This window comes from Crinia signifera, chromosome 1 (genome assembly GCF_055691185.1).
Source record: "Crinia signifera chromosome 1, ASM5569118v1, whole genome shotgun sequence".
NCBI lineage: Eukaryota > Metazoa > Chordata > Amphibia > Anura > Myobatrachidae > Crinia > Crinia signifera.
The window spans coordinates 423,542,178-423,560,140 of record NC_139217.1 but is presented as its reverse complement, the minus strand read 5'-3'; the positions used below and the strand labels follow the sequence as shown (position 1 = coordinate 423,560,140).

The window sequence follows — 17,963 nt, the reverse complement described above, 5'->3', positions numbered from 1 at the left end:
AATGCATGTATCCCCAAACGCCCAGTACAGGCAGTGCACCTTCAGTTACTGTTACTTTATTACTACAAGGCCAGTGGAACTAGCCAATGAGTCGCTATTATCCCTGCATGATATCCACAGTTCTCATATTAAGAATATCTCATATCACAGAAAGACTAGGAAGGAGCGGGATGTACCCATTGCTGAAGGACTATATATTTTTTTTTTTACATGTTTTATTTTCAACTAATTATATCTCAAATTATTCAACATCTCAACGGTTTAATCCATTGTTTTAAACACATTTCCTTCCTTATAGGGCTTTAAATAAGGTGATAATACATTCTAAATTTCAAGGATCAGATATGGTTTGAGGTAACATGTTTAAAAAAGGGGCAGACTAGATGGGCCAAGTGGTTCTTATCTGCCGTCAAATACTATGTTTCTATGTTATAATGTGGGTTAGGTGAAACCAGGGAGATTCCCAGACCCTTCGGGAAGATTGTTACTATTTCAGAGAGAATAGGAATAGGACTGACAGTCTCCGGCTGCTGTTGATTAAGAGGAATCTCGTGAGAACTACCGACCTCTCGCGAGAATTCCCCATCACCCGCCATGCGGGTGGGAGGTTCCCCACCCCTGCGCTCTGCCATAACCCTTATTAATAGCCACCGAGCCCGCAGCGTGGGCGAGCGAAGCGAGCCCCGCAAGGGGACTCTGACGCGCGGCGCCATGAAAGTAAAGAAGTACCCCCTTATTAAATGACATCTTATTTCAAAGCCTCTAATGTGTTTTAAAAGTAGTCCACTATTGCTAATTCCCTGCTACCTGCTTTCTAAGGCAGAAGCAAATGTTTCATACAATTGCCTGCACAGCTGGATGATTTATACAACCCCAATAGGAATATTCCATTTTTTTTTTAAATATATATGAGACTACAGTGTGTAACAAAGGAGAAAAAGCAAGCTAAGATCCATAGTGTTCCCGCTAGGCTGTTTTAGCGGGGTGCTGCGCCCTGCCCGATTTTTAAAGGGCAAAATGCGCCCTGCCCGTCTCGCAGCGCCCCGCTAAAACAGCCTCACGGGGAAGCCCAGCGTCGCCGTTGACGGCAATGCCTGGCGCTTCCCCGACAGCACAGTGTATTCGGAGGGGCCGGGCCCGCCCCTTTGATGACTGTGGCGGCCGGGCCCGCCCCCTTTAATGACAATGGCGGCCCAAGCACGCCTCTTTCACGCCCCCTCCATGACGTCGGTGGCCCGGGCACGCCCCTTTTCCCTGCCCGGTGTCACTCCTAGAGTGAACACTAGATCCAGCATATGTTCTAACAGTAGAATAAAGAATTGAACAAAGTATAAAAATATGACTTTTTAACATTTTCTTGTGCAAACCAATCATTTTAGTATAATAAGGTAATATTCCAGCAGGTATACACCAGATCTATGTAGTAGCAATATATATTGGGCCCTACCGTATGTAGACCTAAATAGACACAAATTGGGATAATTTCCATGCACTGAAGCTGCTGGCATAAATTCTCTATTGACGTCAAAGGGAATTTACACCTGAAGTTGCCAAAGTGGCTCTAAATAGATTAAAATAGAGCAATTCTTACACAGGCTTCCATGGCAACTAGGACACCTGCAGGGTCAAAGCCACTGAATAACTCTACTCACCACATTACACGGAACACATTTAACACCTTTATTGAAGAAGCATGTTAGTGTCAGCAAGAAGTCTTGCTTTGGATGTTCAGGCTTACAGTAACGCAACTTTATTCATAATATAGGTGTACAGTACTTAAGGCCCCTCCACACACGGCGATATGTGTGTGAGCGTTCTGAGTGACACTAGGTCATTCTGATCACACTGCGCGATGTGTCAGCGCCTTGTGCTGAGCGAGCTGTCAGCGCCGGTGTTCTCAGGTGGAAAACACTGGTGATAGAAAAAGAATGCTCAGTGAGCACAAATGTCGCTATCAGCGACAGTGAAGCACAGGTATGCGCATGGCTATCTCCCCGACACACACACAGCGATGTAGGCAATGTTTCTTAGCCAAAATTGCTTAGAAAAGTTGCTGTGTGTGTGTGTGTAGGGTTTACTCTATCTCAAACATTTCTGAAATGTGTCAACTACATACCTAATACAAATATATGTCAGTTAACAGATAGGCTGAGGACTGGCTTCTGCCGCACATACGGTTCCGTCCAATCATCATCATCAGCCACAAAAGCTATTACTTTGCGCAATAGTGATTGGTTCGCTGGTGGATTTCTGCATCGCCATGCCAGTAGTAAAGTTTGGTTGAGGACTCATAAGGCAAATCCAGCATCCCGGGACCCTCAGAAGAGATTCGTCTGCATACAGCTGATGCCTCTGTGATAACCTAATCACCCATTGTATTTCTTACTTCATTGCTCTTTTATTACAGTGTGAGGTACAACACTGAGCATTTACTGTGTTTGGTACAGTATCAAGTGTTTGGTAGCAGAGAAGATAACATACACAATACCTTGAGAACAAGCAGACTGTCATGCGAACAAGCAGACTGTCATGCGAACCATCAGACTGTCATGCGAACCATCAGACTGTCATGCGAACAAGCAGACTGTCATGAGAACAAGCAGACTGTCATGAGAACAAGCAGACTGTCATGAGAACAAGCAGACTGTCATGAGAACAAGCAGACTGTCATGAGAACAAGCAGACTGTCATGAGAACAAGCAGACTGTCATGAGAACATCAGCTGCCCACATGCAGAGACCACAAATAATGAGGAACTTCATACAATGTAAATGCAGCATCATCTCCTATTGTGTAAAATGTACTTCTTCTGTACAGAACCATAATAGAGTTCTTTAGTGCACTATACAGGCAGTATACAATCATTACACAAAGGCAACAGCTACCCTATTATAGAGCAGGGACAGGCGTGTGTCGGATTTGGAGCCTCTTCTCTGGAAATGAACATACCTGTAATGTTGGATAACAAGATTACAGGATTCAGGCCTCATGATGCGAGGGATGAGAATAGAAATTCTGATCTTGTAATGAGCTGCAGCAACAACAGTAGTAAGCAAGAACACACATAAGCCATGTCCTGCACGGTATATGCTGACATACATTAGCAGTGCAGGGTAACTGCCTCACTGCCATATACAGCTATTCAAACAAATACTTGATTCTGATAAAACAATACGTGATCAGTTCCTATAACTATCATCATAATAACGGCATGTGTGCAGCAATGTTGGCACTGGCGGGTGAACGCATTTATCAGCCCTAGAACAATTCTGACAATAACACATCCAAGTGCATTAGGCACAAAACCGTGAACCAAATGTATGGTACTTTCCAGCAGCAGTAAAAATAAAATAAAAAATATGCAAATACACCTTATTAAACTTAGAAGTTCTTATAACATATTTCATACAGCTCTTGCAATGTTAACACAAATTTAGTTGTTTTCCTCCCGCAACAGTCGCTATATCACTGACTGAGCAATTCAATTGTTGCTCCATCGGGCACGAATAGCCATGGGGGACACGTTTCAGCTTGCAGTCTACTGAGGTGGAGAGCAGAAACTCTGCTCCCATTTAAGTGCCCTAACCAGGACTTTACATGGGTTTAAATTGGTTTTGAGACTAATCCCATTATGTCTGGGCATGCACACGTGGACCCTATAGGGGGAAACAATTGAATTGCTCCTAAACGCATTACCATAACCATTTTATTTTCCCCTCATAGGGGACAATTACATTTTTGAATTAGCTCCTGTGGCCAAAAGATTATTCAATTGTTTTGGGCGACTAGACCTGAGTGCTGCTGAGATATCATGTAACGCATGACTCCAAGTCAGCACCTTGGACAGTTCTCTTATCTCTGTGCCAGCCTTAACCTGGGTACACATCTATACAATCCCTGTTTTCTTGTGCCCACATGGTCGTTCCAATTTTGTCGTATAGTCGCAAGAACGGCCAGCATATCGATCGAACGTGCACACTGCACTTTTGTTCCGATATGGGCCTGTCCAGTCGGAAGAATATTAAAGAGCACTGAACCTTCAACCGACCGAGTATGGACGGACAAGACCGTTTATCGATCGTACAGAGGGAATCGGGACAGCATACACACCTATACAATCGAACGGCCATTCGTCCCAGAACGGAACGGCCCGACGATTGTATATAGGTGTACCCAGCTTTAGTCTCAAATAATAATGAATAGTGCATGTGTCCCAGATCTTTAAGCAGAAGCATGTTTGTGTGTTAACGACCTAACACAATAGACTTACTATAGGTGTTACACATCATACCTAGGAATACTTGTAAACAAGCACTAGTGTTAGTGTATTCATGACACCTTATCTTAAAGATTGGGCACAAAAAAATAATAAATGCAGCATGAGGATCAGAAAGTGCAACACTGCTTGGGGTTATCACACTTGAAAGCTTGATGGGTGTAACCAGAATTGGTCACAACAGAAGTAACATGCAGCTGATAATATTACTGGTGATGAAAGAAGGCTGGCATGACTTGTGCAGACACAACCTTTAGTGTCAGTCAACTAAAACGTAGAGCGATAGCCAATGAGTCATATCAGATCTGCCAATCCCACTGAACCTCATACACTTATCCTCATACTACTGTGCTGCACCAAGTTGTGTAGCATTGCACCTTTTTAAATTTGTGTCTTAATCTCACCATTCATGGGGTAGATGCCAATCTGCCCCTCTCAATACATCATGTTCAAATCTGTTGTCCTGCAAAAATTATAATATTTTCTCACTAATCCTGAAATCTATAAAAGTCTCAGAGCAACCAAGTTGCCCTGGGACTACAGTGCAGATACAGGCGGTTGTGTGTGACTACATAGCATGGTGTATGAGAACACACCTGTAGTCACAAATGGGGTACATCAGCAAACATAGAAACCGAGAATTAGACAGCAGATTAAAAAAAAAAAAAAAAACATTTAGCTGCCTATGTACATACATGCTAGGGTACATTTTTGTTGGGAGCCAATTAACCTGCCAGTATATTTTTGGGATTGTGAGGGGGAAACTGGAGTGCACACACACAATCACGGGGAGAACATACAAACTCCACACTGTTTAAGACAGGGATGGAATCAAAACATGACCTGCTGCAATTTATATTTCTGCAGTTACTGGTTCATGTTACCACATTCCGATAGGGGAGCAGCATTCTTACAATGCCCATAGGATTTACAGTAATTAGGTTGACCTTAAAAGGTGGAAATGGGAAAAGGTGGACACGGGGAAAAGGTGGACATGAGTTCTACAATTATTTTAGTGTCTAGGTCTACATCGGAGCATGTGGATCTACCATTAGTGTGCAGCTGTGCTCGCCATGACTCTGGGCAGCTGCCTTGCTCAGCTCAGCACATATTTCTATTTCCAATCATAGTTCATGCGGATAGTAACGACTCATGTTGACCTTCTCATGTCGACTGTGACCATGTGAACCTCATGCTTGTGTTGCCCTACTGTCCATGTAAACTTATACCCCTTTTACACCGCCACAAAACACCGGGTCTTCGGCGGGTCAGCGGTGGTGTAAATGGGACACGCCGTGTCCCTTTACACGGGACTTCTACCCAGGTCCTGACCCGGCTCCAATTCATTTACATCAAAGGGGGACGTGCAACCTGTGGACCGCAGCGTCCGCAGGTTGGACAGGGAGGCACAGACAGCCTGCGCTGCTGTCTGCTATACTCTGCAGACAGCAGCGGCGGAGGTGAATGGATGCCTGTGTGCAGCATCCATTCACCGCCCGGATGATGGCTGGGGGGTGCATGGGGGCAGCCAAGCAGCTTACCTTGGTGATGAGCTGCCCCCAGCACGGCGATCGGTGTTTCCGGCGGGGATCACCGCGGTCCCGACGCTTGGAGATGATGTCATCTCCGCTGGTTTGCTTGCTCGTCACTGTTCAATTCATGGACACAAGGAAAGATTTCTTTACCGAATCGTTACTGGCGACGAAAAATGGTGCCTGTACATCAATATGAACCAGCGTAAGGAATGGCTTAGCCAAGGTAAACAAACGACCCTGCACATGAAACAAGATCTTCATCCGTGTAAAAAGATGTTGTGCGTATGGTGGGAGAGCTTGGTTGAATGAATTTTTCGAGTCTACACCAGGTGATTTCTACCAACGAGGTATTGAAAACCTTATTGAACGGTGGAAATAAGGGAGAATACATTTAGAAGTATTGGTGCTCCGAATTGTGCGTTGCGTGCCATATAGTGAAGCACATGAAAAGCATGCTTTTTCACAGTCACTTAACATGTTCGTTTTGCGGTTACGTGAGGCACTGCATGCATTGGTCTTTATTCTTCCAGTAGAGAAGTCACTAATTATAATTTTCGGAGTCTGTGCATTGTTTGCCGACTCCGACCCCAGGTACTCATATTGCCTCCGACTCCTCAACTCCGACTCCACAGCCCTGTCATTAAGTCAACAAAACTAAGGTTGACATGCATTGCATCGTACACCGAAAGTCAACACAGATTAGGTCGACATGGATAGAACGTCGACACAAGTATTAGGTCAACAATGGCTAGTTCAACATGGGGTTTTTCACATTTATTGAGCTGACTTGTGCCAACAGGCGGCATTTCATGCCCTACCATCCACTAGGGCGTGGAGGGAGAATAGAGTAGTGTCCCGAGCGTAGTGAGGCACCGAGCCCGAAGCATGGCGAGCACAGTGAGCCATGCGGGGGAGATGCAGTGCACCTATATGGTATCCATGACTATATTCAGGACAAAATAAATGAAAAACCCATGTCGACCTTTTCAATGTCAACCTAATGCTTACGTCGACCTTCAGTGATCGACCCAATGCATGTCGTTCTTGGGTTGGTCTACCCAATGACCCATACCCCCCAAAACAAGCAGCTCTCTACTGCTCCACCCGTGAATAGTGTCCAACAGGGCAGCTCTATTACAGTTGCCCAATCTGGTGGAAACAAAAATCTGGTAATGTATGTGAGCATATGAGACGCAAACATTTGCTCTCAAACACAGGAAAACAGACAATGGGACAGACTGTATAAGACTATAATTAAATAGAGCTGTCCCGACATCTAATACCCCTTTCACACCAGAAAATGCAGGGACTTACTCCAGAAAATGGTCCCTGAATCAAGCAGGGACATTCCCGGGTTGGCCTCTTTCACACCACCCTTGTCCCTGTATTTTTTGGCGTAAGAGGAAAAGCGGCGTCCAGACTGCAGGGATCCGGGCAGCGGCGGGTGGACGCTCGTAGCGCTATTTGCTGGGCAGCAGGGCAGGAAGCTCTGGATTTGAAAACACTGGCCAGACGCTGAGCGCCCAGCCCGGATACCCGCAGTCTGGACTCCCCTGCCCGGACCCTGCCACCCGGGTAAGTACCTTTCACACCAGACAGAAACCTGGGCTGGTCGTGGGAGCAACCCTGATATCTAGCAGGGTTGAAATCCCGGGAAGTTTTCCCAGGAATTTGGCCTGGGAACCTTGCACACCAGCACTAGTCGCGGGTTGTTCCCGGGGCCAACCCAGGAATTTTGGCTGGTGTGAAAGGGGTATAACAAAAGGGGGGAAAAAATCATCTTTCACAGATTCAAAGATAGGCAGTCACCACTAGCTCTATTATACGCTATTTTAATTAACTGAAATAATAATCAAGACATTTTCAGTTTATGGGGCCCTTATTTCAGCACTAATACTTGAACTGAGGCAAAATAATTTGAGTTACTTTATCGCCACTTTGACATTATTTTACCACAGGGGCAGCAGGGAGAAGAGTCAGGCCCTTACTATTCCTTAACACCGCAGCTGTGCAAATATAATACAATATATACAGCAAGAGAAGCCTTGTCCAGCACAACACTAGCACCATCTGCTCTGCTTCTGAAATTGGCTTAATTAATTCAATACATTTTCATCACATACATAGATCGCAGTCTCAACCACAAGACATATGATAAGGGCATATGCGGTCATCCAGTCCTCGTTGGGCAGCAAAGGCCAGCTAGCCGCTTGCCGGGACTGTTTGTTCAACGCCAGAAGAGAAGTCTGGATGACCACACTGGATGGTCTCCTTGCATGTACACATGTTGCATTCTGTTCACAGCATGATACAATGAGGTTTAAAGCATTTAACTGACAGCACAATAGACACAATGCTACATTTGTTTAGATCTTTATACATTTAATTGCAAGTTCTTTTGTTAGCAGGCACTAAGTAGGGGAAATGTTTGTGACTTGCATATCCTGTAACCTTATCCCATCAGCTGACTGCATAAAGTCAATAAATAAGAGCCAAGGGGGTCTGTCAGAGCAGATTTGTTAAAGATATACCAAACAATGGCAAAAAGCATACCAATCACTAAGTGTAATCTACAAGTAAATGTACAGAAAGTGATGTCTGCCCTAAGGAAGTCATGACTGTAAAGGTGCCCATACACTGGACAATTATTGCATGCAATTTGGACTAGATCACATCGCATACGTTTTGCAATGCGATGCAGTGTAGTCCAAATTGCATACAGTAATTTTACCATGTATGGGCATATATTACCCCTTCAGTGGGGGGGTGGGGGGGGGTGGGGTGGGGGGGGGGAGGTTGGGTTTAGGGAGCGCTCCCCACTGGGCAAGTTTTTTTTTCTTTTTTTTTTGGGGGGGGGGGGGTGCTCCCTAACCCCCTCCCCCCACACACACACACACACAGTGTTTCCCGGGGCCGGGCAGCGCCACTGAGCAACTCCATCAGCCACTGCCCAGCCCCCGGCAACCCAGCTGTGTGCGGCATGACATTAACAAGGTCACGCCGCACACAGCCAGGGGAAAGTGGCGCTGCCCGGCAGGAGGGAGCGCAGGCAGTGGCACGCCTGAGAATTTTGCCAGTCTGCGGACTGGAGCACAACCCAGAAAATTCTCGAGTGCGCCAGTGAAGGGGTTACACCTCAAAAAGTTGAACAAGCAAAATTAGCTAATGTTCCCCTGATCCCATGACTGACTTATGAACTATCCCTAATTACAAAACACCTAGCAGCCTATTCAGTAACTCCTCATCCACGGCTCCCACCATGCTATCATACTGACAAGAGTGCTAGATTCAGGAATATTATAGAGCCACAATGTCTTCCACATGTTCCCTGCTGTAGCATATGCGGGACCAGCACGACTTCCCACTCTGTCCTGAGACGACTAATACCGCTTTCAGACCGCACTCCGAACACGGCATATTGCCGTGTTCGCGGGGCCTAAACACGGGTCACGGTGCGGTCTGAAAAGGGCACCACGGGTCAAGCAACACGGCTATTCAACCCTGGTAATGACCAGGGTTGAACACGGCTATGACCCGTGTCAACTGCGGTGTGAACGGGTGCCTGGGTCGAGCGACCCGTGTCCCGTTCACAGTATGGAGGAGGCAGCACTGTCAGCTCCAAGTACTGCCTCCTCCCGAGCCCCCGATGACGCGCCGCAGCCCAGCACCGCCCCATGTGACGTCACCGACTCGGCAATATGCCGTGTCGGTGTGCGGAACTTTCAGACCGCATTGCCGTGTTGCTCTGGGGATGGGACCCGTGTCCTAATCCCGTGTGCGACACGGCATTTGCGGTCTGAAAGTAGTATAAGAAACAGGAGACCACCCAAGAACACCAAAGGTATTGAATTATACACATTAACTGAAATCAGTGTGAAACCTCTATCTATTGACTGTGGGCTGCCATGACAGGTTCTTTGAAAACAATAAATAAGGAGCAGTAATATATAAAAAAAAAAAGAATATATACAATTGTAAATGTATAGAGATGGAACCCTTGTGGTGGAATGAAAACCAAATCCTGAACAGGGAACCAGTAGAACACCTGTGGGGTTGTACCTATAGTAAATTATTACTTTACCTACAAGTGACATCACTCTTTTAAAATGCACATGCAGCCTCCAAACTAAGGTGCAGATGTATTAAGCCTGGTAAAGTGATTCAATGGAAGGTGGTTATACACCAGCCAATCAGCAGTGTTTGAAAATACAGTACAATTTTCCCTGCAAAGAAACAAAATACCCACTCAAATCTAATTCTATCTGCACCCGTTACATCTGCCACCCTGCAGTGCCCATGGTTGTGTCCATCTGAGAAGGAATTTGCCTCTAAAGGTGCGTACACACGGGGGCGATTTTGTCCAAAATCGCGGGAAATATGGTCGACCATATTGCCCGCAATGGGAGTGTGCACCGGCGATATATCGCCGGGTGCGCGCTCCCGTTTTTGCCCCTGTGGTGATCGCTGGTCGCAGGAACATGCTCCTGCGACCAGCTGATTTCCACTGCCGGGCTCCCCCGGGCAGTTTCTTTTTCATCAGCGACCATCTCTGGTCGCTGATGAACAGGAGAAACTGAGCAATATATTGCTCAGCCATATATTGCTCAGCAATATATGGCTGAGCAATATATCTCCCCCGTGTGTACACAGCATAAGAGTGAACTAGAATAAAGCCCATTGATATGAAAGTAAAGCCCCCTAAAATCTATTGGCCACAAGACACTGTGGTTGAAGTAACCCAGGGGTGGCCTGACTTTTGAAATCCGGGATCTACTTTTTGTACACTTACTTACCGGGGATCTACCGGCATCTCCCCCTGGGTAAAACATACCTCTCCAAATACAATATGTCCGTTACACATTCTGACACAGGGCATGTGCCCAAAATTCACATTCTGACATATCTCTGGTGAGATCCCTGACACTGATTGAAAGCGGCACATGGGATAATTTGGGGTGATTGTGATGGGATTATGTACTGATCAGCAGCACAAACTATGCTGATTGACAGCTGGGAAGACACTGCCGGCCGTCAGACAGCTGCTAATACTGTGTGCTACTGAGCATCATCGGAAACTCACAGGAGCTGCGTTTCTAAGCGGGTCCAGTACACTGCCCATACATGGGCAGTGTACACTGCCCAGATGCCCCTGGGGGTATCTTCAGGCTGCATTAAAGGGGCCTGCAGATGGAGAGATTCTGCAGAGCGATCTGAGCAATGGCTCAGCACACAGTGCTGCACAGCTGTGTGCTGAACGATCTGTCAGGGCCAGTGTTCTCCGGTGAGAACACTGGCCCTGACCGGCTATTAAGTAGATTTATCCAGCATGCTGGATCTTAATTGCCAGGTAATATCGCTATGGCCCCTACTCAGAGAGCAATGTAGGGGTATTTTCTAAGCGAACCAGGCAGATCCTGAAATTGCCCCATGTGTAGGCACCATTAGAGGGCCCTAGTCATCTTAAACCAATTTTGGTGGCTGAAGGGGACCCTGGCATAGAAAGAAAGCTCTTTATCACTGCTAAATGTGCAACCAAATTAAAGCTACAGATGCAACGCCTCTCATCCTTGGCCGGCGCTCGCCAGATCCCTTTCACTGACCAGCGATAGAGACTGGGACGCACGTGCGTCTCATGCGCACACTCGTCCCAGTATCATGGCGGCTGGGCAGCGTCTCCCTGCCCATCTCCGCTTCAGGCAGACACTGTCCAGTTCGGGGGGGGGTCGGGTGGCGAGGGGTACCGGTGGCGATGGCGGGGGAAGCATAGGGGATCCCCGCCAAGCTCTGTTGCCACGGGGCGCGCAAGCATCTTGTGCACGCGTGACCCTGGCGGTAGATGGCAGTAGAATCTCCATCCCCTGCAAAGATGAGCCCGGCTGGATGAAGAAAAGATACTGAATTCAATTGCTTGCCCTTCGTTATGGTGTACACAAAACAATGAATATACCTCTCACCCAACTATACAATCATTTCATAGCCTATCAATGACCTGGTATGAAATGTAAGTCAGCAGTGCTGGCTAGCAAGCAGCTAGATTTCCTAGATCTAATCATTTATGGTTCCCATACATCTACAATATGTTGGGGTAATCCCTCGATTCCCTGACTGTCACATTGGGGATATTAAACAGGTCTACAATACGGATGCTGGCGGGGGATCAGGAATTTGATAACACGCTTAATTTCCCCGATCCCCAAAAGATGGCTGATCACTGCCCACTGATCGGCAGGACGTCAGCTCGGGGATCGGAGGATTGCCTCTGCTAGTGTAAGAGCTCCTTGACAATACCCACACATCAGCAATGGATTAGGACAGTTAGACAATTTTGCGATGATTGCCCTAAACCAGTGGTTCTCAACCTTGGCCCTCAAGTACCCCCAACAGTGCATGTTTCACAGGTCTCCACACAGAATCACAGGTGAAATAATTAGTTCTATCTTTTAAAATGTGTCAGTGAATAATGAGTGCACCTGTCAGGTAAGCTGGAAAATATGCACTGTTGGAGGTACTTGAGGACCAAGGTTGAGAACCACTGCAGGTGAGGAGTTTGACTGGGGCGGTACACCTGTCACACCATAATGCAGGTGTCCTAAGGCGATCTCAGGGAGGACAGAAACCTCCCGTGGAGCAGAAGGGTATGGGCTTCCCCAGCTGTGAGTGATCGCAACTGCCATTGTAGATTAATGTTGGACGATCTGCAATGGAATTGTAATTGCTAATGTATGGTGGGGGATTGTATTTTCGTGCAAACATTTTGACAATCACAGAATTCTTCCATTGCTGACCATCACTGTTATAGAGGTTACTATGAAGGTCCAAACACACTGTGCATTTTTGATGCAGAAGCGTGCATCAGTGCTCATAGCTGTCCCGTACACACTGGGCGGCTTTCGATCTGAAAGCAGCTCAGACGTGTAAACGGAGCTGCTTTCAGCTCAAAGTTTCCCAGTGTGTATGGGCCTTTAGGTGCTTTATGGGAGTTTTCAGATAAGAGGATCAACCAAAAAACTGCAAATCATTGGTAAATGTAGTGTAGGATGCATTAAGAAATTGATGAGGGATGATAAGCTGGTGCCCGCCGGAGAATAGCCCGTGGGAGACCGGCTGTATATCCGTGTGGTGACGGCGGCACTCAGAATAAATGAAGAGACAGGAGACTGTCTCATCATTTATTCTGAGTGCCGCCGTCACCACACGTATGTATATGTGTATGTATGTATGTATGTATGTATGTATGTGTATATATATATATATATATATATATATATATATATATATATACACACACACACACACACATACACACACACACACACCCTACAAATACTTCAGTATCCTGTCCTATGATGCACCTGTCCATTCACAATGCACTTGTCTTAAATTGCCTTGTACTGTAAAGGTGCGTACACACGGGCATTTATCACTGGCAATATGGTCGCTGAGTGATAAATCACCGGGTGCACGCTCCCGTTTCTAGCCCCCTTATGATTGCAAGCTCCTGCGACCAGCTGATTCCCTCTGAGGCTCCCCCGGCAGAGGTTCCCTTTCATCAGCGACCATCTCTGGTCGCTGATGAAAAGGAGACACAGCAGTATATTGCTGAGCCATATATCTCCCCCGGGTGTGCACAGCTTTAGTCTATGTATATACAGCAACCACCATACACCTGCACACATATCCAATACTGTTTCTATCTGCAAAAAATATACCAATAATGTGGGAAGCACAGAGGCACAGTGATAAGCATTGCTGACTCGCACAGAAAGGTTCATGGGCTCCATTTATCCTCATCAAGTGTGCAGTACAAATATTCAAGTAAGTGGTGTGTGAATATCAGTTAGTAGATAGGATAGAAGACAAGTTAGTCAGATGTGAGGGTAAAACACACTCAGACGCACAGCACAATTCGTCACACACATACATATAGGGCAATTAGTCACACACGTACCTAGACGCAGAGGCCATCATCACACACATATGCACCTATGATGCCAAGGTTCATTCATATCACACACACCCGCCCAGGACACCCATGGTCATTCATTACACACACACACGTACATACCCATGAAACCAAGGGCCATTCATTACACACACACACACACACCCAGGACACCCATGGTTGTTCATTACGCACACACATAAGTACATACCCATGACACCAAGGGTCATTCTTTACACACATACAGTACGTACCTATGACATATATGTATCCAGCACACACACACACACGTACCCAGAAAGCCCTTGTCACTCATCACGCTCAGATAAATGTAACCATGAGATCCAGGGTCATTTATCATGTACACACATGTACCATGAGGTCCAGGGTCAATAATCACACATATACATGTACCCATGAGGCCCAGGGTCATTCCTCATACGTACAAACACATGTACCCATGGTGCGTAGCACTATATCATCCACAAACACGTAGCCAGGGTCATTTACTACATGTTGCCAGAAACAGGGAAATTCATCATGGACTTACATGTACCCAAGGTTCACAGGGCAACTTATCACGCACATACATGTATCAATACATGCATGATGATCATGCACGTACAAAATATACATTGAAACTACAGTGTGCAGAAGACAGATCATACATGTATGACATATGGACCAGGTACAGAATCTGCTGCTGCCACACACAGCCATGCCCATCAGCTGCAGGGTGCGGGGGGAGGGGCGGCCGGACACCGGACAGGAAGCGAGAGGAAAATCACATATTACCCAGAAATTCTCCACGAAATACGCCATGACCATGATGCCGGTAGACGAGGTGGGGGGGTTGGTCCCGTTGCGTTGCCTCCAATGCGGCCCAGTATGCGCCGGTGGTTCCCCCCGGCCCGGTTCGGCGACTTCCCCACGGGCGGCTTTCTCCAGGCTACGGAACCAGAGCAGACGTGAACCCGGAGCCTCCTCCCCTCCTGGCGCAGGGAGCGCGCATGCGCATCTGCGGGCGACGTTTGCGCGACCCCTTGTGGCCAAGGCGTGTACCAGCGGCGGATTCCCTCTTGTAGGCTTCTACTCTGACGGACGGCTGCTGCGAGTCATTTTTTTATATGATAAACTTTATTATACATGAAAAGTTGAAGCAACAGCAAAATATGAATGTTCCCAAAAACCAGCCAGTTGCTTCTGAGCAGGAAGGACTTCGCTCTGCCTCTGGCCTTTGTCAGCAAATTACAATCTCCTCCTCCTTTTTTACAAATCACTTTTTTTTTTTTTTGCTACGAAGCAGATGTTGGAATTCAGAGTTAATTTGGATACACCCTATATAATATTATTATTATCGTATTATATGGCACCACAAGGGTTCTGCACTGCCTGACAATACATAATGAGCAAAATAATAAAACAAGAAAATAGTGATTTACAGTACAAATGCAAATTAGGACAAGTACATGGTAAATATTGCACTATGTGGTGCTCGGCGAGAGATCGCAGCAACCATGGAGTAGAGTATATCCTCATATCTGCCGCAAACCATTGTTTGCATTATCCCGTCTGATGTGCCGCACACGAGATGGGACTAGGAATGCCAATCCTGGGGCCTTTTTTACATTCCCGGCCACCTAGCACATTTACTTACATGGGTGGGGCAGGCGGCAGTGCATAGCTGCCAGGAGTGAGCGGGTGCAGCCTGCTCTCTGACCATGTCACGCTGCACAGAACTGCATGCTGGGGTCGGGAACAACCTGGCGGTGTCTGAGCGGGTGCTCAGATGCTACCCGGCATTAGACTACACATGCGCAGTCTCATTCCAGGATTGGAAACTACCATCCCGCGGATTGAAATCCCAGCAATTTTGGGGCCAAATCCCAGGATCCCGCCAATCCTGGCATTGGCTATGCTAGATGGCACATTTTGCATGTAACAATGTATTGCTTTGTGTCTAGGCATCCTGGGATGCTGAGACACTTGCAAGGGTGCCTCGGGTTGGCTAGTGTGGGACCAAAACAATAAATTTATGGTCTTAAGTCACTAGTACTATTTGTCCTGAGGACAAGTTGGACCTCAATTTCACCGGCAGCTCCCTGTTAGAGCTCACTCACTAGAGCGATTTGCCATTTTTTTATATGTAAACTCCCAGGGGGAGGGGGGGGGGGGGGGCAGGAGATTTTTTTATTTAAAAAAATGGTGAATAGCGGGTGCCGGGCTGTCCTGAGTGCCTGGGTAGTGAGGGTGGCCATGCAGCAGCGAGCCACAGAGCCCGAAGCATGGCGAGCCCCGTGAGGGGACAAGGAATACATGTAACGTAATCTGCTTCCGCTCACCATGCTTCGGGCTCGCCACACTATATAAAATCAACTCCACGCCGACGTGGATAGTGGGGGTATGAAAAGGTCGGTAGGACGCGTCCTGCCGCCGCTCGCGAAGCTTTGGGGTGACGTGGATACTGGGGGGGGGGTGCCTCAATCTCATTGCATCTCATACAACTGTATAGTAAAGTCAATGGCATCGCACCCTATACAATCACATGCAATCGCATGCGATTGCACCGCCCGGGGAGGGGGGGGGGGAATAGTGGTGAATAAATGACATAGGAAAATCGCATTGCATGCAAAAAGGAATGTGATGCAATTTTCTTACGCAGAATCGCCCACTGAGCTATTTGCTTAGTGGGCGCCCTGCTAGGAAACAAGTACCTAAACAAGTTTGCAACTGGGACACTATTAATTTTTGCTGCTGACATTGATCAGCCAATTCATTGTACAAAAAGGTGCAGTTAGTTGATGGAAAGAACTGATCTGTAACAATATATGTGCAGAGAATAAATTAAATTGCCTAGTGCAGAGTGTCTCAAACTTGGTCCTCAGGACATCAAACAGTTCCTGTTTTCCGGCTCTCCACACAGAATCACAAGTGGAATAATGAGCTCCATCTCCCCATCCATCTTTTAAAGTGCCAGTGAGTATTGGTATGTAGACAACGTGAGATTTAGGCTAATGGCCGATTTACCCTATCTTCCAAATACACCCTACAGATGACATACAGAAGACAAGAAAGACTTGCCTGTACAGTCTATGTAGCCATGTGATACCGATGCCGCACATCAGGATCGGATGTGGCTGAACTGCGATTTTGACTATATAGTCAAGATCGAAAGCCAAAATTGCACCCTGTGTACACAGCTTAAGGACTACACCCATTCGGTAATGTAAAACTGTTTGAGATCCTAATGATTGAGGTTGAGTACTTATGACCTAGTGTAGTTTCCCAAACTTGGTCCTCATTGAACCCTAAAAGTTCAAGTTTATTGATAGCAATGATTGTTCACAGATAATATAATAAAATGGACTGAAGTACTAATTAATTAATCTGTACTTAAGCATGGACATGCCTTAAACCTTGACTGTACGGGTGCATACACACTGAGCATATAAATTTCCTTGTGAGTATGGGCCTTAATAGAGTGCCTTGACGACCAACTTTGGAAACCACTTACCTAGTTCATTCCTATATAGTTTATGCGATGTATCACATGTAAGCCCGGGTAGCTGCAGGGGGGGGGGGGGGGGGGCAGAAGTGAAATATCATATTTGACAGGCTTGTGATTATGATGACTACCTGAATTATATCACTTCAACCCTTCTAAACGTGAGTGCTGGTTTTTCTTTCCCTACCAAGGGAGATAAGTGCTGTTTAACACTAATTGTCTGGACCCTGCACCGCACCATTCTTTTACTAAAGCAAAGAGTGCCACTTGCCAAATATATATATACAGATGGAGCGGGCCTCCCTCTTGCTGGCGAATCGCCAGATTGTCTCCGCTGGCGATCCACCAGCGGCGAGGCGCTCCATCTGACTGAGACGCGCGTGCATCTCACACGCACGCGCGTCTCCGTTTCCAGGCGGCGGGGCGACGGGAACCTGTCCGTCTCCGCTTCAGGGAGAGTCACGCTACAAGCAGAGTCAGAGTCACGTCATGGATGCCAACGTTTCTAAGCTTCTTCTTCAGGACAAGATTAAAACATACTGATACAAAAAGACTGATACAAAAAGACATTATATACATACATATCTCCATGCCCACAGTAGCCTGTTCCCGCACTTCGCAAACCAGCTCACGTGCGTCATCAGACCCCGTCAGTAGCGTCAGCCAGCCCGCACTGCGTGTACTGCTGCCGTCACCAATTGACAG

The 17,963-nt window shown here is 46.8% G+C and overlaps 1 protein-coding gene across 6 annotated transcripts in view; it reads right to left on the bottom strand.

Annotated features, from left to right (window-relative positions):
* FCHO2 (FCH and mu domain containing endocytic adaptor 2) overlaps window positions 1-14,803 on the bottom strand; it is a 113,495-nt gene extending 98,692 nt beyond the window's left edge. For 4 of the 6 annotated variants that reach the window (XM_083151892.1, XM_083151894.1, XM_083151893.1 and 1 more), the window contains exon 1: window positions 14,549-14,803. In XM_083151892.1, coding sequence (XP_083008018.1) covers window positions 14,549-14,581 — 33 coding nt within the window. In that variant the 5' untranslated portion in view covers window positions 14,582-14,803. The remainder of the gene's footprint in view (window positions 1-14,548) is intronic. The other 2 variants (XM_083151896.1, XM_083151897.1) reach the window with 1 other exon arrangement.
* Between the last annotated feature and the right edge of the window lie 3,160 nt (window positions 14,804-17,963).